Source organism: Diceros bicornis, chromosome 12 (genome assembly GCF_020826845.1).
Source record: "Diceros bicornis minor isolate mBicDic1 chromosome 12, mDicBic1.mat.cur, whole genome shotgun sequence".
In the NCBI taxonomy this organism is placed as follows: domain Eukaryota; kingdom Metazoa; phylum Chordata; class Mammalia; order Perissodactyla; family Rhinocerotidae; genus Diceros; species Diceros bicornis.
Window position 1 is genome coordinate 13,908,192 of NC_080751.1, and position 21,370 is coordinate 13,929,561.

Consider the following 21,370-nt stretch of genomic DNA (forward strand, 5'->3'; position numbering starts at 1 on the left):
AGATGGGGTACCTGGCTCAGTGACAGGGCTGAAGTAAGATTCCAGAGCCACTTGGAATATAAATTTTCCAGCTCCTTTTAAGGACAGTAGCTCTGGAAGTGGCCCACAGCCATCTTTGTCAGTTGGCCAGTTACTCAGGGGACTTGCAACCACTTAGAGTAAATAGTCCAAAAAAAGAAAAAGAAAGAAAGAAAGAGAACGTTGGGGGGAGAGGCCTCAAAGCCACTGGGTAACCATGAAACAGAGACAAAGCCATTGAAGCTGTTCAAACAAATGTCTCTAATCTGTTTGAGACACCTGTTGCCTAGGCACAGAAAAGGCCTCGGAATGTCAGAGCCCTTCAAGACGCAATGGGAGAGAGAGTCCTTCCACCATCCCCCACGCCAGGGCATTGTAAAGCTGGGAGTAAATCATTATCTTTTCTGTTTGCAGTTATTATTATCAGTAAAATCACATTTTAATGAATTCTGTTGGCCCTCCAAATTGCTTTATGGTAACAAAGGTTGGTACTAATGAGTTTGTTGTTAGAAATCACTTCTATCTGGGCATGAGATGGAGGCACAGGTGTCTCTCTGTAGTGACCATCCATTGTCCCATGCTGGACCCAACTCTGCTCCTCACCATTGCTTCCCCACGACCCTGGCAGGGGTGGAGCCAGGGCTGCCTAGTCTAGAGGGTAAGCTCATTGCTGTGTGGACACAAGAGGACCTGCCCTCTTCCCCCCTTACTCAAGAATGTTCAGATGACCACATCTAGTGGAGAAGAGCAGGAGACAGAGTCCTTGGGCATCAAGCCATGTTGGTACCAAAGGGTGGCTTAAGTCCTCTCCCAACTGCATCAGCTCTTCTCTCCTATTTTCTGATATAGACAGTTGGTACTTTTTCCATCTTATGTAAAGGTTTGCACAAAAGCATTCAAGATAGCCCTTTCTCACCCCCTCAGCCTGATTTCTTCCCCCAGCCCTTCCAATATAGAATTTCTGAAGTCACCACTGGCTTCGAGCACAACTTGGCCTTAAACTTGACCTTGATTATTCATGCCACTTCTCCGGGCCCTGGTGTCCTCATGTGTCTAGTGAAGGGACTGGACTGAACAACCTCTCCACCTCCTCCCCAATCTTAACAGCCTATGTCATCACTGAGATCCTGTGTGCCATCAGCGTGCAAGGAACACGGACACACTCACCAGATTCCTGGTTCAAATTGCTTCTAGGATAGTGAATTACCATTGACCTAACAATTTCTCCTAACAGACCATATAAATTGGTAATTAGGACATCCTTATCTGTTGAGGTCCCCATCTAAGCCAGGTGCAGGCACCACAGATTCCCTAGATAGTTGGCCAGGCATTCTGCTCTGCCATCACCCACCCCCAGTTGTCTATCATCTTTCTAAAGGTGGGAATGTGGCATAACGCACCTTAATGAGTTGCCTTTCTTCCCGTCTTTCCTGGGCCTGAATGTCTGTTTGGTGAGTCTCCCTAACAGAGCCTCGTGTAACAATCACAAGTCCTTAATTTTTGTCTTATTTGATCCTCATAATAACCACATGAGATGGAAAAGTTAAAGTGCCTATTATGGATTTGACCATTTCTGACGGGAGTAAGGGGACTTGGGAGAGGCACTGGCTGAGAGGTCCTGTGAGGTGGAACAGAGGTGAGGGAAGGGACAGGCCTCACCGGAGCTGGTAGAAGCAGCCCAGCTCCACCTTCAGGACTGAGACTCGCAGCAAAACATACTCGGAACTTACAGGACATCTACGGAAATTGTTCACAATAAGGAAACCAAAAGAGATGATTTGCCAAAAGCCCCCACCAGTCAGGGGCAGAAAAATAAAGGACTAGAATACAGTTCTTTCTGCCTCATTGTCAGAGGAGATTTTGTTTCTGTTGTTCCGCTACACAGTAAGCGCAAATACCTCACATCTTCTGCTGTGGGCTGTATAAGAATGAAGACAGGAGGGCAAAGCCCCTTGGAACTCAGATCTGCATCTCCTGAGGGAGCAACCACCACACAGGGCAGGGAGGAAGGCCAGAGAGAGGGCTGCACCAAGGTATCTGGAAGAACAAGGAGGTGGGCTGTGCCCGGTCAGAGGATGGGCCTGGGTCCCTCCCCACGCGGCCCATATCTGACAACCCCTGCTCTCCTCACGCACTTCCTTCTTGCTTGGGGAGGTGCTTTTCTCCTGTGCAGTCCCCACATTCACAGTCTGTGTGGTTTGTCCTCTGACAATGCCCTGCTAGCTCCTGGTATCACAGCGGCTCTCTGGCGAGCCTCTAACAGCTATTCCCAGAATTTACAAGAGCGAGTCCCAGAGATTTACAAAAAAGGCAGTGAAATGGGATGCTGAATGGAAGGGGAGGATTGGATACCCAGGGGAGGGATGGAGGGGACGGGAGAGGTTGAATCAGGCTCCTCCTGCACAGGGAAGCAGGGTCTTGGGGGTCCCCCTGCAGGGAGGCCATTCACGGAGGTAGGTCCGATGTGTAGCTGGCGGAATTTCGGTGTCCCTTTACTGCCTGAGACACCATGTTTCAGCAATTGTCAGTGGAATTCACACATAGGGACTACAGGGATGAATAATACTGCTCTAATTTATTTTTTCCCATGAAATACTATTTAAGTTGTAAATTGAGTAATTCCACCCTTGACAACAGCTATTAAGCTGACGCCACTGCCTCATCGTCCTCTTGCTGTTTGAGTATCTTTGGGCGCCTGGCCCTGGATCCAGCCAGTTGTGCTGATGGCTTAAGCAATTTAAGCGTCTGATGCCCTGGGTACTCTGATTTAAGCTAGACTGAGCCTCTGAGGAGACACCGTGTTGCCTCTGGGCATGCTCATTACAAAGACGCACGGGGAGAGTGTGTCTTGTGCATGCTGTGCACGGGTCGCCGTCTGTTCCCGTCTCACGTGTTGTGTCAGGCAGCCATCACTACCCAGTAAATAGTGTCCGTCCTTCTTCACAAGGAGCAAATTGAGAGTCTGAGAAATCACTTCAAGAGAGATTAAGTAGCTGAAAAAAGCAATAAGGGCAAGGGGGAGAGGGAAAAAGGAATGTTCTGTGCTGGGAGCCCCACCGGAGAAGGCAAGCCATAACTCAAGCAGCAGGGGCTGCCATGCCCAGGAATGCAGGCTGAGGAAGCCCTACATCACCAGCAGGATTGTCTGTAAACGCAGGCCTGGGGAGTGTTTACTTTCTGGAAAGTGTGGGCTCTTGCTCTGTGTTTGGCAGCCCTGCTCCCAGTATCCTTCTTATGTTCCCTTGGAGGCTAGCTTTCCCTCTAGGCACTTTCACCAGCAAGGGTCCGCAAGACCATGTCCTTCCTCCTTTGACCCTCTAGCCTTCTTTTCCCATCAATATCTGGAGAGAGCAAAGTCAGAGGTCAATGTCCGCATGCTTAGTAAAAGAAGCCACTAAATCAAGTAGCTGGTGGTCACTAAGGGGCTATGTTGTGCCTGCTCAGGTGCCATGGGGATTCAAGAGAATACAAGATGCAGTGCTTGCTGCTTCCTGATAAGCAGCTAATAAAATCTTAGAAGCGAATATAAACAAGTCAGTTCTTTTCAGGTCCACAGACCTTTGTATACACCATTACCTCCTCTTAGAAAGTATGGTTCTCCATATTGTGGAGACAATATGTGGCACACAGCTCTCCAAAGATATACACACCAACTCATCCTTCAAGGTCAAATTCAAATATCACCTTCACTGAGAAGTTTCCCTGACCTCCGTGCCCAGGCCAAAATGGCCTCCTGTCTGCTCCATGCTTCCTACACATTATAGCTTTCCTGCAGCACACAGAACATTGCATCTTCATTATCATGTAAGTATGTGCCTCTTCCATAAGACAGACTACTCCTTCAAAATATGAATATGCTGGGCTTGGACCTGACACATAGAAGGGGATCAAATAATGCTTGGTGAATGAATAAAAAAGCAATCAGGAAAAAGTCTGAATATACAGATTTGTATGTGCAGAGAAGGGAAAGTTGCACTCATCATGGACAGTGGGTATGCGAGTCCTGGATAGTGCTATAATTATAAGCAAAGCAAAGGGGGGGAAAAAACAAAAATACCGTGCAAAGTCTCTGAAGCCAGACTGCCAAGTTCAAACCCAGCCCTGTACTTGGTGGGTGAGTTACTTAAATTCTCTGAGCCTTGATTTGCTCATCTGGGAAATGAGAGTCATAACAGTGGCCTACCTCAAAGAGTTGGTGAAAGATAAGATGAATTAATACACAGAAATCACATAGAATGGAGCTTGGCACTTCCCAAGTGCTCAGTGTGTTAGCTAGGAGTTTCTCTTAAGGAATAGAGGTGGGAGAAAGGCTTTCTCTTTATCTTCTCCTATATTGTTTGAATTTTTCCTCCAAATAATTAGATAACGAAAAGAAAAAACAAAAATAAGACAGAAGAACTTCTGCTTCCAGCAAAATGGCAAACTAGATATCCCAATTGATGCTTTGGAATTAACTTAAAAAATCTGGATAAGATACCACCACCACCAAAAAAAAAAACTTCTTAAATGCATTAATTATCTGGCAAGAAAGTAAGGAATATTCAGGTCCAAATTTAAATGAAGACAGAATTTTTAAGTATTGGATAGAGCAATGAAGTTAGCTTTTATCTTAAAAGCACTTGACCTTGACTTTGACTCACAGGGTATGAAGACAAGGTACAAAGGCTTGGACCTGCTCAAGGTGGGTGTCTAATAGGGGACCTTCTCTTGAAGTTGAGAAGCAAACAGCTTCACCCTCAGTGTAAAAAAGAGCTAGAGTGCTCGCTTCGGCAGCACATATACTAAAATTGGAACGATATAGAGAAGATTAACATGGCCCCTGCGCAAGGATGACACGCAAATTCGCGAAGCGTGCCATATTTTTTGTAATCTATGCAGAAATAGAAGTACAATGATGTACACCTGAAATTTTTACAATGTCATAAACCAATGTTACTGCAATAAACAAAAAATTAAAAAAAAAAAAAGAGCTAGAAATAAATGCCTACCCTACCAGGGATTGCAAGGAAAATTGCCCATCTCCAACCTTGGTGCTGGTGCTGAATCAATAGAAAAAAAAAATCTCTCCTGAAAGTTTGCAGCAAAAAAAGGAGTTCTCACATGAGTATGCAGGCCAAATTCATATCAATTGGTTGGTCTAAAAAACCTTACACTGAAATCTAGTTCACAGTGGTCCCAGCCTGGAAGTGCTCCCAAGTTCTTGGCAGAAACTATTGCAAATCTTCTCAGAAGAAACCTGCCTTCCACCAGGCATCAATGAATTCTCACAGACAAAGTTCCAAGGAAAATTGCAGGATATAGTTAAAATAAAACAGACAATGAAACATATTGTGAGTGAGAACCTACAGAAGCAGACCCACAAAGACTTCAGCTATTGGAGTTAATAGAGACAAAGAATATAAATTATGTTTATTATGTATAAAGTAATTGAAAAGAAGCTTGGAAATATGAAGAGCAAGTGAAAAATATAAAGAATGATCAAGCATGCTGAAAAATAAGCAAATCAAAATTATAAAAATGAAAAATACTAAGAGTTAACATGTAACTCAGTGGACAACTCTAGTAGTAGATTAGAAATGCTGAAGAGGGAATCAGTGAACTAGAAGACTGATCCAAAAAAATTATCCAGAAAGAGACATGAAAAGATAGATTTAAGAAACAAAACTACGTTGATAAGTTGTCTCTGTGTTTCTTTTTAATGTTTTACCAAATTTAGATAGTGCATAATTGTAGTCCTTCCCAATTTCATACCCGTCCTTCCTGATACAGAATATAAATTATTTACTAAAAATTAGGAGATCCATCAAAAGATTCTTCCCACAAGTCAAAATATTCCGAAGAGCAATTCAGGAATTTGAAAATTAAATCATGCACCATAGAGCTTTCATTGTCGTTCCTCTGTTGCTTTATAGGGATTAATTTCAATGTCTTTTTGTTTGCCAGATCTGTATTCAAAAATTGCAATTTTCTAAAAGCTTCAGAAGCTAAACTTTTGGGATACTCCATTGAAAAGATTTTCATGATGATTTTCAACTAATTTTAAACAAAATGCAACCAAAACGTAAGAGAACTCAATTACAAAAAGTTCAGTACTATAACTTAGGTTAACTCACAAAGCAATTTGCAAATACTCAAATACTTCTAAAATCCTCTTGAAGTATACTTTTGTATTTATCATTAACTTTATCACCAAAAAATAAATAGTTCAGTTACCCTGTACCTACAAAAATTTTTTTAAATTTCAAGAACTTCAGCTTCTATTTCAATTGGTAAAATATCACCGCATCTTTGGACACAGTGGCAAATTATGTGTATCACAGTCTGTTCCAAGTACATTTCTATTCCACAGTTTCTTCATTTAGTAAGAATATTATTTTTATCACTTTAGTACCAAAACAAAGCAAAACAATTCATCTTCACTGTTGAAGTTTGAAATGAATTTATAATAGCATTCACAACAGCGTCAGTTGTTTCACCTTCCAAAATCTTTGAATCCAAGAAGTGGATTAAAAAAGAATTGAACCATTATTGGAATTAACTAATTTCCTATTTGGAAAATCTGATGACTCATATAAAACTATAATCATTTAGCTATTTGCCAAGTTTTTCTGCTAAGTGAGCCAACATATTAATAGCTATCACTTGAACTTTTGTACATGGACAGGAAAAATTGGAACTGAAAATGAGTGAAATTAATTTAGAACAGTCATTTAATCTAAATGAAAAGTCGTGCTTCACAGAACGATGGGCAAATGCACCATATTCACTGCATTGTTATATCAACCTCTTTGGGCACAGTAGTCTTACAATAACTAATTACCAACTTTTTGGCGTAGATGCTACTGCTTCTTCAGCAGATTTGTGTCTTCTGGTTTACACGTGTTCAGTGATAACACTTTGGCCCCACAGAAGGTAAATGTCTAAAATCCCTTTGTGCAGATTACACATTCCTCATCGACTTTCATGAAAAACGGAAATCTAGTCCTTAATTTTTCATTGAACATACACTTTTGTTTATTTATAACTTATTGCTGCCAAAAGATTGTTTTTAACTAAGAAAGCACTATCAATCAATCAATTAATTAATTAGTTATGGATTTGCACTACACAATCAAAGCAAAATCGCTGTGGTAAGGGTACCCAAATTGCTCTCTATACTCTCTCCAGCAGGATTGCTCAGCCTCCATCCTGCTCATGTTAGGGATAATTTTCCAGGTTTCTCACCAACCCTGCCACCTGTGGTCTGGTGACCTGGGGCATTACAAGGCTGCAGGCAGAGGACACAGCATGACTGACTGGTAATCAAGTGGTTGGCAGGGCCGGCAGCATCAAACAATTGTCCCGCCACTACCTGAGTCCAAGCCCACTTCATTTTATCAGTTATTGTCCTGCTTGATGTACTCGAGAGGGAGATGTTATCAGGGCCGGGATTTTGCCTGGGGTGCAAAATTTAAGGGGGTACAAAAAATTCAGCAATCCGGACAATAATATCTTAATACAATATTTTAAAATATCACAATTAATGCAAAAACTCTATGCCGAGTAAAATATCAAAATTTTCAATAAAGATAGGATCCAACACTGCACTTGTGCAACCCTCACAGTGAGCGCCTTACTCACCTCACCCTAATCCCAGCCCATGGATCCTGCCTTTATGGGGTGAATAAAGAAGATTCATGGGAGAAGAGAGGCTGCCCTGAGTGAGGAGAGGGTGGAAATATGCCGTGCTCCAAAACCCCTTCCCACCCCAACCTTCTGTCTCAAGCGCCTCTGTTTTAAATTTTCTGCTATCAAGATTAAAAGTCAAACCTATGGTTGTCCAAAAACATGCCAATCACACTGGGGAGAGGGATGGCAGAGAATCAGGGAAATCCTAAACACACCTTTGTGTGACTGTGGCAATCTCTTTATGGCCTACTAAGCCTGATGAAATGGGCGTTTCAGTCCCACCGTAAATACATCTTTGATGTTGCTCACATAAACTTCAAAATTGGTCAGAAGAAAACATGAACTAACTTACTATCAAGGCCTGCAAGATAGGATGAAAATTCAACCCCGTCTCAGATTACAGCCAACTACATTTTCCTACCCAGCTGACCAGAGAGGGTTAGTCAACACCCCAGTGACAGCAAAGGCCAAAAAGCACAGTGCTGACAATGCCCTAAACGTGAACTTCCTCCCATTATTAAGTTTCCAGTAAAATGATAAAGCTCAATCAATACAATTCTTTATTCCTTTGTAGTAATTAAAATCTCAAAGAAATTGCATTTCAAACTTCTGTCCTTTCTTTGCTTCTTACTGTGCTACTGGAGTTCATGTGGCCCCATCAGCACTTCCCAAATCAAATTTCTATAAACCTGAGTCTCTCATCAATCACTACATCCCTCCTACCCAGGTTTTAGTTCCAGATCCCAAAAGTGGGAATGTCACCAAGAATTAGAATTTGACAGTGGCATCATCCTGTGGACCAGGGGATGGTTATTGCTGTGTGTGTCTGTCCCCTGCATACCAGCACAGGCTCAGGACTGGTGTCCCAAATTCAAGCATGAAGACCTTTTACAGGAAGAAAGCAGTGGTCAGAGGTGTGCCAAGCTAGTAAGTGCCTTCAGTCAATCCTCGGCAAAAGCCTGCAAACTGAGGAGGAAAAGGTATATTACTTCACTCACCTTCCATCACCTTCTATCACTCTGTGGACTTGCTGTCATTTCTTCTCTCAGTTAGAAAAGATGCATGCTCTATCTTCCTGCTCAACACCAGCTACCTGTACCCCTAATCCAACAACTGAGGGGTAGGATTTCTGTTGTGAATCATGGACTCCCAATAATTAGTTGACTAATACTCCTAGTGTTGCTCATTCTCAATGGTAACTGTCTGCTCACCCAAATCTGGTCTCTGCTGGCAGAAACACTCAGGGTATTATACTTGTTTTGGACCTTCACTGCCTTTTCCCCATAGTTCCTTTCAGGCCTTAGTCATGTGTACTTTTATGGTAACCCTGGATGGAGACTTTATATCTAAATCATCTTTGAACCACATGGGCCCTTCTTGGATCATGCGTGGACAGGACAGCTCAGACAACAATCAGCTACATGCCCTCCTTCAATTCGCTCTAAGTTGTCACAGGCTCTCAGTTCCGTCTGTCTTTGCATCCATTTCTTATGGTCTTGTTGACTGTGCTGTTGCTGTCAGCCGGCACTTTTTGAAAGGAGTCCACCCACGGTGCTATGAATCTATATTGGGCTTAGAGGCCAAAAACTCCTGCTTTTCAGAATTGTGCATAACATAGCAGTGAGGATGTGAGGGGCTCTGCTATTACCAAAATGCTTTAGTAGTGTGTGGGTGCTATGAATCTATATTGGGCTTGGAGGCCAAAAACTCCTGCTTTTCAGAATTGTGCATAACATAGCAGTGAGGATGTGAGGGGCTCTGCTATTACCAAAATGCTTTAGTAGTGTGTGAGCTTTGGGTCACCTCTGTTGGCTGCTCAAATGCCTCTTTGGTTATGGTTCGTGAGCTTGAGCTTAGTTGAATAGACAAAGCTGCTGGTCAAGTCATCTGGCTAAATGAGGTCCCTGGATTTTGGTGATTAAAGAAACTTCCTGGAAGAAAACCCCAACTGATGAAATGTTAGTGACCTCAAGTAGAAAGACTGTGTCCTCCTTGAGATGGAAGGGAGTGGAGGGTGGGAAGGAAAAGGATAAAGCAATCTCTTGTTCAGAGGAAGAGCTGGGGATGTAGAAAGACTGAATTCTGTAGTTCTTAACACACTGGTCAATGCAGAAGTCAGCTGACAAATACCTATTGAGAATTTATTTAAGGGTTTAATGTCAAGAGATAGGAAGACCCAGGTTGAGTGAGGTCACTCCTGCAGGATGATCCTGGATGTCTGTATGACAGAAAACACTGAGCAATAATTATTCTCACATAATAGTCTCATATATGTTCAGACTGGGAGGAACAAAGGGGTAATACATATGTATGTCTCCCATTGCATTTATTTTCATTCGACAACCATTTATGAAGCCTCTGCTATGTGCCAAAAATTTTTCATATTTGTTTATTCAATTAAACTTTCGTTGAGTATTTACTACATCCTAGGCACTGAAGGAGGCCAAGGATACCAAGGTGAATAAGTCACAGCAACTGCCATCCTCAAAGAATCCATAGAGGATGAAGAGAGAAGAGACAGTTATGCACATAGATAAATAAAGTAAAGTGTGTTTGGCACAAAGTTAGAGATCTTCACAGCAGTAAAGGCAGAGCACCTAACCCAGCCACAAGGACACGATAACTGGGCCAAGCCATGAAAATAAGTAGGAGTCAGCCAGGAGGAGACTGAGGAGGAAAAACATCCCAGGCTGTGACCGCTGTACTCGCACAAGAGGCAGGACTCTGGGTCATGACTGGCAGCTGACCACCTTACTGACTGCTTGTGGGCTGTAAGATTTATCCCCCCAATGAGCTCAGTCTGTCAAACATGGTGTTTCTGAAGAGTACAGACTGTTCTCCTGTGGTTCTAATTCCCCCTGCTCTTCACTTCCCATAAAATAGACCAACAGTCAGCAAATTATGGTCTGGGGGCCAAGTCCAGCCCCCACCAATTTTGTAAATAAAACTTTGTAGGCACACAGTCATGCCCAATAGTTGCCTTGTCTATGGCTGTTTTCACACTACAAAAGCAGAGTTGAGCAGTTACGACAGAAACTGTATGGGGCACAAAGATTAAAATATTTACTATGTGGCCCTTTATAGAAAAATTTGCTGACCCTTGAACTAGATTATTGCAGTCATGCTCTCAGCTGTCATCCCTTCTGGTCGTTTGAACCCAGGAAGATGTGGTCCCTTAGAGGAAACTTGTACCATCCCAGGAAGAAGTAAGTGGGGACTGGAACCCCAGGAGAAAGGCTGTGGAGAAGGGCCTGGTAGATCAGATCTCCTGGCAGAGGAAAGATGCCGTCTCTGCTGGATGATTTAGGGCTGGTATGGGAGGAAGCCATGAGGACACTGCGGCTTGTCCAAAGATTGGAATTCTTTTTCACAGTAAGATTGTTTCACTCTGCCTTTTTTAAAAAATGTGCAGACTTATATTTTGCCAGATTTAAGGGACTATACAGAGAGTTCTTTTTATAAAGCATAATCAGGCAAGGGAAGACAGCATCTCAGGTTTTTTAGCTGGAAGGCCACATACAATTCAAATCAGAGCTGATGGCCCTCTGTGGAACTGGAACAACCCGAAGTGGAGAATATAATCCACACCTTGCACAGCCTCTAGACCCCTGTCTCTGGCAGCCTGTTGATTAATGCGTGAACTAGAAAGATGTTTCATTGACTGCCTTCTAGTCCTGTGAGCACAACGCAGTCAATAAATATTTATTGAATATATTTTCCTAAGGCTTGCAGCACTTTCTCAGTGATAACTTATAACCAAATAAGCAAGAATTGTTCAGGGTGGCTACAAATAAATATATAAATGTCTGTTAATGGAATCCAAGCTAGGAATGGATAGTAAGAAAGAAAATATGCGTCCATCTATGGAAAAGTCATCCAAGAGGTACTAGATGTGGAGTGAATAAGAAAGAAGCATGTTACACAAGCCACAGAAGTAAGGATTGCAAGAGAGAGAAAGAAGAAAGGAAAAAAGGAAGAAAGGAAGAGAAAGACATTTATAAATGGCTCTATTTTGGACAAATGAAAATATATACATTTTTAAAGCCAATCTTTTTTATTCTCTCTGGCTTTGTGTGGGTAATACTTTCATCTGTCACTGAAATGGCTTCTACACTCAAGAAATGGCAGAGAGTTAACTGAAATGGGCTCCCAAATGGCAATTTTTGCAATAAAGATAAAATATGGCTTTCTGCCCCGCATTTGGTGTTACAGCACCAATATGCTGATACAATCCCCCTTACGCCCCTGTTGCATTAGATTCTGGTGTATCACCAATTCGGACATGGAAATGGGTGTCAGGGTACATTTATTTAAGATTGAGCATTTATCCTGAGTTAAAAGTAAATTAAAATCTTGCATTTGAGGGAATATTAAAAGGGACAATGTAATTATCACATTCTTCCTCGTGCATCCTCCTCAAGCTCCTGCGAAGCCTGAGAATGTACAGCCACAGTGAGAGCAGGAGCCTGGGTGGTGCTGGAAAGGAAAGGCATCTTCATGGCAATGTATCCAGCTTTGTAGGGGAAATATCTTGCCTCTGGGAAATGATCCAAAAAGCAATTCTATAATTTTTTTTTTTTGGGGGGGGGTGAGGAAGATTTGGCCCTGAGCCAACATCTGTTGCCAATCTTCCTCTTTTTGCTTGAAGAAGATTGTGCCTGAGCTAACATCTGTGCCAATCCTCCTATATTTTGTATGTGCGACACCGCCACAACATGGCTTGATGAGTGGTGTGTAGATCCGCACCCAGGATCCAAACCCAGGAACCCTGGGCCACCAAAGCAGAGTGCACGAACCCAACCACTACGCCAGCAGGCCGACCCCTCGGTCCTAAAATTTTAATGCAAGCACTCAAAAAGATTCTGGCCATGACCATCCAGGTCCAGCCCTTCACCAAATTGGAAAGAAGACAATGATAGTGGTTGCACAAGTCCACCTCCATTGGCTCTGATTCTGGGTTCCCCACCCACCACCACCCCATAACTGAAGAGGAAACCAACACTTCATCACCTTCAGGCAGCAAGAAAGAGGCAGTTCCAGGAGAGAAATGAAGACTTCTCAGGGTTCTTTTCAGGAGACCACCCAGGGATGGAAGGTCATCAGGTCTATAGTGTACTGGGCCTCCCTTAGAAGTAGCTATGGCCCCTGGGGGTAACCTAAAGAAGACAGACAATGCCTGCTTCACAGCCTCTTGAGAGTTGTCTTTGCCATTTTGGTGCTCTGTAGACAGCAGTTGAGTGATAGGCTTTGTAGACGCCAAATCAGCTGGGGAAACTTGCCCAAAGATTTATAGATTACTGCTCACCCCCACGAAGAATCTCTTCCAAGTCTCTTCCTAATTCCACTCTCTCCTGACTTCAAGACCACCTACCCACTTTCTCAAAGATGCAGAAGGAAAAGATTCTGGGAGTTTCCTTCCTGGGGATTATCATCACTTCTTATCATATATGTAAAGGCTGACCTGAGGCATCTTAATATCCAGCCTCCATACACTGAACACCTTCCATGGCATCACTCTTAGAGACCAGAGAAGAAAGCGTAGGTCCCTGGTAAGAAACTGTGAAGAAAGATATTCTAAAGTTTAGGATGATAAAAGGACGCTCAAAGAAGCCTTCGTGAAAACTGAGCCATCAAGCTTCCGAGAAAGGGAGTCAGATCTAATCATATCTCGGAGAACAAGGAAGGCTCTGATCACTTCCTGCCCTTCAAGCTAGATGCTCAGCAGGCTCACCCCAAATCCAGCTAAGCATACTCTTTAAGCCCCTCCAGTAGTCTGCCTGTCATTTCAAGCCTTGCTTACCTCTGCAGCCTCCCTAAGGCTCTACAGTATTTTTATAAGCTTACCACTTGAGGTCACACATCCTACGGTCGTGCTTTGTGGCTGCTTATTTATGTGCCTTTTCTCCCTGGAGAAATTAGAAACTCAGAGCCCAGAAGGAAACACTGTGCTCTGAGCGCAGCAGGTGCCCAGTGCAAATTTGTAGAACGCTTACTGAATGAAATTGCTTTACCTGTAACCCTGGCCCCAGTTCTGGCCTAGAGATCCTAGGAGTCCAAAGAATGTAGAGAAGGAATTATGTGAAGCCAGCTGACAGCTGTGCTATTTGTCTGCTCATTTCTGAAGTCTCCATTGACCATTCTGTCTCATGGAAGCCAGAAATACCTGCATGTCAGAGGATCAGCTGCGTGATTCTGAGGTTTTGTCAGATAATATTTAAATCCCAAAGGTGGTATAAGACATAATTCCTACTCTGAAAAAAAAGTGCATATTTTAAGGGATGGATCCATAAACTTCGCAAGAAAAATACACAAAGGGAGATGACTTTTAAAATGGAGGAGGCAAAATTGATGTGATTATAATTGATATGAAATGCTGATTGGAATATTTATTCTTCCTAAAATCTCTGCTGCATCTCAGAGGCTGCACATAAATTTAAACATGTGGACACAGTCATTCAGATGATTCCGTTCAGTGCTCGATCCCAGGCGAAGAGGAGGGATGGCTCCAGGCCTGAAGTCATCATTCACTTTCCTTCCCGCCTCCCGCAACCAGGTTTCGTGCCCGCCCCCCTTTGATATGCTCGAGTGTGTCTGTCTCAGCAGGTGGAGACTGTCTTTCTTCTCATGAAGCGTGTGTTGTTAGCCGCACACTGACTTCTAGATATTCAAAGAATTGATAAAGATTTCTCCAGGAGCTGTTGTTTTTTGCTGGGTTTAGGTCACTGCTTTTTCATACATACACGTTCTCCTCAAATTGTATGGAACCATGTAGGATTGCTAGCCTTTTTAGATTGCCATACAAGGACTTTAAAAACTAGTATTTCTATCACCATTATTCTGTAATCCAAAAAGGATAAAGATAGTCTTTATGTGGAATAAATTTACAACATTGCTCGTATTTTTCTAATCGCCTGTTGGGGCATCATGTCCGTAGCATGAGCGTTCCAATGATGGAAACTTCTCTCCTGGGATATTGCTAGATGGGTTCTAAAATACTAAAATCTGGCTGACTTTTCTTATAGATTTTAGCATTTTATGTCATAAGAGTCATAAAGCTTAAGGATAGAATATGAGAAAAGGATGAGAAAATAGTAAAAATCACCAGGAGTCAAAAGGTTTCTGAGAATTTTTCATTGGCAGGAACAAGGCGTAATTGCTAATGCAGCTTTTGGTGACCAAATAGGAACTTCGTCCTTTCTTCTCTGCTCCAGGTACATGGCCATCATCCATCCCCTCCAGCCCCGGCTGTCGGCCACTGCCACCAAGGTGGTCATCTGTGTCATCTGGGTCCTGGCTCTCCTGCTGGCCTTCCCCCAGGGCTACTACTCCACCACGGAGACCATGCCCAACAGAGTGGTGTGCATGATCAAATGGCCAGAACATCCCAACGAGATTTACGATAAAGTGTGAGTAGACATGACTGCCGGGTGCCTTCTTTGCTCTTTCTTCTCCATTCTTTCTTTCCACGTTCTTTCACTGGTTAGGATTTAATGTGTATCTGTAAGCATTCCTCACAACCACTCTGATATCTGGTTGATGTGTCTATAATTATCAGGGGACAATTATGTCCCAAATGCTATTCTGGGCTTTGAATGAAAATTTTAAAAACTTAAGACCTGGATTCTGTTATAGCACACCATTTGGGTGCCCTTCCATATCCCTCCTGCCTTTTACCAGCCACTTTGCCCTGCCAGTGTCTGCATCTCTTTGCCTGGTAACTTTTTCCTAAGCTACAGAATGCCACTGGGTCCTGTTGCACAGCATGTTGGAGGCTGGGGGAATTACCCCCACTCCCAGCAGCTCTCAACAACCACTGATGGGAGATGGCGTATGAACACCCCAGCTCCCTCACCCCTCAAGCGGAATGTCTCTGAGGCATCTATTTTATACAGTGTCCAGGGTCTCCTTTTGGGATTAAGCTTCAGTCACCCTGGCGGCCAGTGGCTCGATGACACACCCTTTGGTGGCCACCTTCCCTTCCCTGTACCACCGCCACACTCCCTACTGGTGTTTCTTTCTCCTCTCAAATAAGTCTCTTGCACTTGAACCTTTATCTCAGGATCTGCCTCTGGGGAAAACCAAACCAAAACACCTACCTTCCAGGATTTTGCAGTTGGAAAAATAAGACATGCATATATGAAATTCATGGGAAGGCAAGGCCAGTGCACTGAGACCTTATGAATTACAGATCTACGGGGCAGGCCTGCTTATCTTCCAGGGGCCTGACTGATCACATTTAGGGTTTTTCAACTCTATTTTGGCAATTTTCTCCAAGATTTCCTATCCTAAAGGCAACAATGAAATGGCTTATTCTTTGTTTTGTTCTGCTCAACTGAGCATCGATGTGACATTTATATTCCCATCAGTTTTCTGGACTCAGAACACTTTGATAATGTGGGTCCTTTTGAAAGTCCTCTATAATTCTCCAGTCTTGAGTTTATTATGAGAATCGTAAAAGAACACGTGTTAGAATCAGAAGATCTGGGTTTTAATGACAAGATTGCCAGTTACTAGCTATGTAACTCTGGGCAAGAATCACAGTCTCTCCTTGTTGTTAAGATGGAAAATGATAAAGTCTGGCCCCGTGGCATAGTGGTTAAGTTCGCACATTCTGCTTTGGTGGCCCGGGGTTCGCATCTTCAGATCCCAGGTGCGGACCTATGCACTGCTCATCAAGCCATGCTGTGGTGGCATCCCACATGCAAAACAGAGGAGGATGGGCACAGATGTTAGCTCAGGGCCAATCTTCCTCAGCAAAAAGAGGAAAGATTGGCAACAGATATGCTCAGTGCCAATCTTCCTCACCAAGAAAAAAAAAGAAAATGATAAAACACTGCTTCCATAAACAACTGTTGTAAAGAGCAAACAAGATAATGTACCCTTGCCTTATAAGCTATTAAAAGCCATACAAGACGTAAGACATTGTTATTGAAGCAAATCCATCAGATAGCAGTATAATCGTTATAGGCCTTTAAACTTGTTAAATGGTAAAATGAGACACTGTACCTGTCAGGCCCCAAGATCTGAGGATCCAAAAGCCTGTTCCACACAGTGATACTGCTGCATCTGTTCCGTGGAGCATGGAAATGTGGCTTGCCAGAAAGCAATACATAAAGCTCAGACTTCGCCTTCCAGACGCAGACTGTGGGATTTAATTGATCAAGCAGTGGAGGGATTAATGTTCAGCCTAGAAGGAGACATTGAAAATTATTCTTTCAAATGAAACTACAAGCCTGAGCAGGATCTTGGCGGGAGAAAGAACATAGCCTTACAAGCCGTACAGGACCCGTGAACATGTTTAAGCCAGAAGTTTCCCTCAAAAGGGAAAAAAAAAAAAAAAACATCCTCTAAACTAAAGCTCATTATGTAAACTGCTACAGAAACTGCCTTGACTTCACGGACTGTAGCTCAGTTCTTAACTCTGTGATCTTTTCAAAGTCTGATCTTCTTTCTACAACTTTTGTTTCAAAATACTCACAGTTCTTTTATCTTCCAACAAATTCAAAGTTTAACTTGGAAATAAAGGTTTATTTTCCCATCAATCTCTGGGGTCTTATCTAAGAAATAGTAGTGTTTAGTGTTTTACTTTTGAACATTTTGCTGTTTTATTAATGCTTTGCTGCTTATTAATGACTAGAAAACCCCTTTGAAACTCAACACAGTGTGTTGGGTTGTCGTATCTCCTTGTTTTGGGAATTTAGGGTAGCTTCTACTGGATGCATGGTTAGGTTTGCCATCATTGTTTATTTCATGATTCTAACCTAAAAAATAAGTCTGGATCAGAGCATCTAATTTCATCTATTCAAGATGTATAAAATGCTTATGGATGCAATAGTAAGTTCAGAGAGTCTGTATTTGCCACTCCCATATCAGCTGTGGTACAAACATTAAGGGCAGAGTAAGCTTTATGTAAACCTATTTTCTTTTTGTCAGTATTCTTCATAATGCATGACGACATATTTTTAGGGAACTTAAACTTTACCAGCTCTAAACTGAGTACTTAATTATATTCTCTTCAGCTGGAATTGATTGTCATTTCCACAGTACATAATAATCCTAAATTTGAAACCAGAAGGAAGCTATTTTGAGGCAGTATAATAATCAGGATAAGAACATGAACTCCGGAGCTAGATGAGGGATCATCTCCAGCCACATCCTGTCTAGTTGAGTCATAATGGGCAAGTTATTTAAGCCTCGAAGCCTAATGTACATTCCATGCAGAGGTATTGAGAGACGTCAGTAAGATACATGCTTAGCTGGGTGCTGTGCACGTGGTAAGAGTCTGGTAAGTGTTAACTACTGTCGTTAGCATCATTCATTGATCTGGGTGCATGGCAGATGACTGGCAGCAGATAGTGTGGTGGGCAGATGTTCAGGCCCAATTCATCTGATGACTAATTTGTGCCAGCTAATTACATAAAAAGGTTTTGTGAAAAATCTTAGATTACTGTGTTTGCCTTCTGGCTGCGTGGTGAACCTCCAACCCCAATCATTCATCGTTCAGATTCTTTATTAATACATGGATTAAATGAAGCACTGTTAAAAAAGGTAATCCAATAAAAGAATAGGCAAAAGTTTTGAACATGTGCTTCACAAGAGGAAATATCCAAATGACCAATTAATGTATGAGGCACACAACTTCATTCGTCAGTGAAATGCAAATTCAAACCATAATGAGACTTTACTGCACATCCATTAGACTAGCAAATATTAAGAAGTCTGACTAGACTGAGCATTCAGAACTTTTGGCGAAGATGTGGAACAATGAGAACCTTTGTAGACTGCTAGAATAAGTATGCATTGATAAAACCACATTGGAAAATATTTTGTGGTGTCTAGAAAAGAAGAACCTATGCATATCCTATAACCCCACAATTTCACTCAGGTGTAATCACCCTAGAAAATCTCATGCATGTCTGCACCCAAATACATCTAGCATAATGTTCATATCAGCATTGTTCCTAACGCTCCCAACTGGAGATATTTCAAATGTCCATCATCAGTAGGATGGATAAACAATTGTGGTACAAGCACGTAATGGAGTATTATACAGCTAATAGAATGAACAAAATGTAGCTCCATGCGACATAGATGCTCTTATAAACAAAGTTTTAGAACAAGCAAAATGAAAGTACATTTTTAGTACATAAATAGGTGGCAAAACTATACATGCAAGCAAGGAAGTAGTCACCATGAAAGTGAAGACCAGGATTATCTCTCATGAGACACGAAAATGGTGTGATCAAGATTACTCACTTCTCAACCTTTTGGCTAAGATCAAGTGAAGACGGGACACTTAGAGGTGCTTCTGAGGGGATGGCATTATCCTGTTTCTTGAGCTCAATGGTAGTAGCATGAGTGTTTGCTTAAAAATGACTCAGAATTCCTGGTAATTGATTTATGCATTTTCTGGAATATATGTTTCTTTTTTTAACTTAAAATTAAACACTATTTAAAGGTTTTTACTTTTACAAGCTCTCAAGAAACTGCTTTCATTGGGATAACTCCAAAAGTTCCTCCATAAGAAATTATCTTCCGAGCTGTGGGGCTTTGCTGGGATGACATTATTCATAAGCACTCACCTGTGAATAAGCCCAGGTGTGGATGTGCCCCACTCCGTTCTCAAGTTTACTTGACCTCTTGCATTTTTCCTTGCTGACTCTTATGCTTCAGCCCACCTGGAATTTTCCCAAGTGGTCTAAGGGGGTTTAGGACAAATGGTTGCTCCTGGAGAAAGGTGACAAATGTTAACCATATACCTCTGGGCTACCAAATACTTCAGATAGTCTTGGTTCATCTTCTAGAAAGTCATTTAAAGCTTTATTTTGCATTTAAAAATATGAATATATATTACGGAGTATAGTGAAAATTCCTATAATTTCTTTAATCACCCATATTCCCACCACCTATGAAAGGCTCTAACATTTGAATGAATATCCTTCCAGTCTTTGAGTCCATCCCTAGGGAGATACTGTTTCTAGTTTCTTTTGAAGTGACATATATATACAAGTCAACACAAATAAAGATTGTTTCCCTCTTTGTAACATAAAACATAGTTTATTATACACATTGTTCTGTACTCGGTTTTTTTAAACTTAACATGTCTTGGAGATATTTTCATATCAATCCATTAAGAAATTTTCTATTCTTTTCCTTAGCTACACAGTATTCCATATTGTGAATGTACAATATTATTTAACCAGTCACTTTTGATGGACTTTGGATTGTCTCCAGCCTTTTGCAATTACAGAGTGCTGCCATAAATAAACTTTACATATATCATGGAAGGATATCTGTAGCATATAAATCCCAAAAGTAGAATTGTTGAATCAAAGATATATGCCATTTTAATTTCGATGTTTGCCCTCCATGTGGGATTGTACTGATGTATATTCCCACCAGCAATGTGTGAGAGTCCCTGCTTCTCCACAGCCTCACTGGTAGAGTCAAGCTTTCAGGTTATTGCCCATCTGATGGGGGAAAATGATATCTCATTGTAGTTAAAATGTGCATTTCTCTTATTAGGATAGGGTTGGACATCTTTTCATAATTTAAGAGCCATTTGTATGTATATCTTATAATCTGCTTATTTCGTTTACCATATCATAAACAATTTCCTATGTCATTAAACGTTTCTACAAGTTGATGTGAATATATATACACTTATATGTATATATATATAATGATTTTGTTAACTAATCCCCTCCTTTGAAAATTGATTACTCTAGTGGCTTCTCTTAACTGACCAGTAAGATAAAACACTGAACTTCAAAGTGGGCTGCTTCAAGCTACATCCCTAGATTCCTGGGGGCACTGGATCAGTATCCTCTGCCATCGCCTATTTATGTTTAAAATCTCAAGTTATAGAAAATTATGCTACATTATAATATTCATGAAAGTGGGGACTTGGGCTCTTTATTAATACAATATTATCACAATTTGTAATTGAGTCCTGTCATAATTAGCAACCTAGCAGCTGAGCCATGGCTGCTCTAACAAAACAGTGACACCACCCAGGAAGTCCTATAAAGGTGGAATTGCTTGACTGGTGAGGAAGAAAGATTTCATGGGTGACCAAATGTGACTCTTCCTGGTGAAGAAAAAGGCACAGTGAAAGGAAGATGAAAGTATAAAGAAGAAACATTTGACTTTGCAAAATGCATCGACCACCCTGTTCTATGAAAACTAGGAGCAGTGTGCAGTAGCTTTCAAAGCTACGTGGAGCCAAGCCCACTCTTGAGGATGCTCTACAGGCTGTCAGGTTGCAGTGATTCTGGAAGGTTCTAGGGCAACACACCTGAGGACAAGGAAAATGAACAAGCCAACACCAAGGCCAAGAAAAAGTCTGTAACGAGGATGAAAAATGAGAAAGACATCCAAAAGAAAGAGATTTAGACAGCCTGGGGAATTTCCGCTTCCCTGAATCATTTATTAATATTGGTCATATGTCATTTCTGTTAATTAAACTTCTATGTACATAACTTTGTGGTAGAGTTTTAGCAAGAAGTAAGACATTCCTATTCTGAATTCCAAATATTACCAATAGCACTGAGAAAGGAGGTTATGCCAGAAAACAGCATCATTCATGACTCTAATTACCTGGAGAATTTTGTGGAAGTATACATGGATGTAGACATATTAACTCTAATATAATTCTCTATAAGTACTAGTTGTAACAAAGACT

General features: G+C 41.7%; 1 protein-coding gene and 1 non-coding gene across 2 annotated transcripts in view; both read left to right on the forward strand.

The window, feature by feature from the left end:
* TACR1 (tachykinin receptor 1) overlaps window positions 1-21,370 on the forward strand; it is a 155,514-nt gene that overhangs the window by 62,757 nt on the left and 71,387 nt on the right. The window contains exon 2 of the mRNA XM_058550837.1: window positions 14,898-15,092. Coding sequence (XP_058406820.1) covers window positions 14,898-15,092 — 195 coding nt within the window. The remainder of the gene's footprint in view (window positions 1-14,897; window positions 15,093-21,370) is intronic.
* LOC131412303 (U6 spliceosomal RNA) lies at window positions 4,776-4,882 on the forward strand. Its single transcript, XR_009221746.1, has one exon. It is a non-coding gene; the product is annotated as a U6 spliceosomal RNA (small nuclear RNA).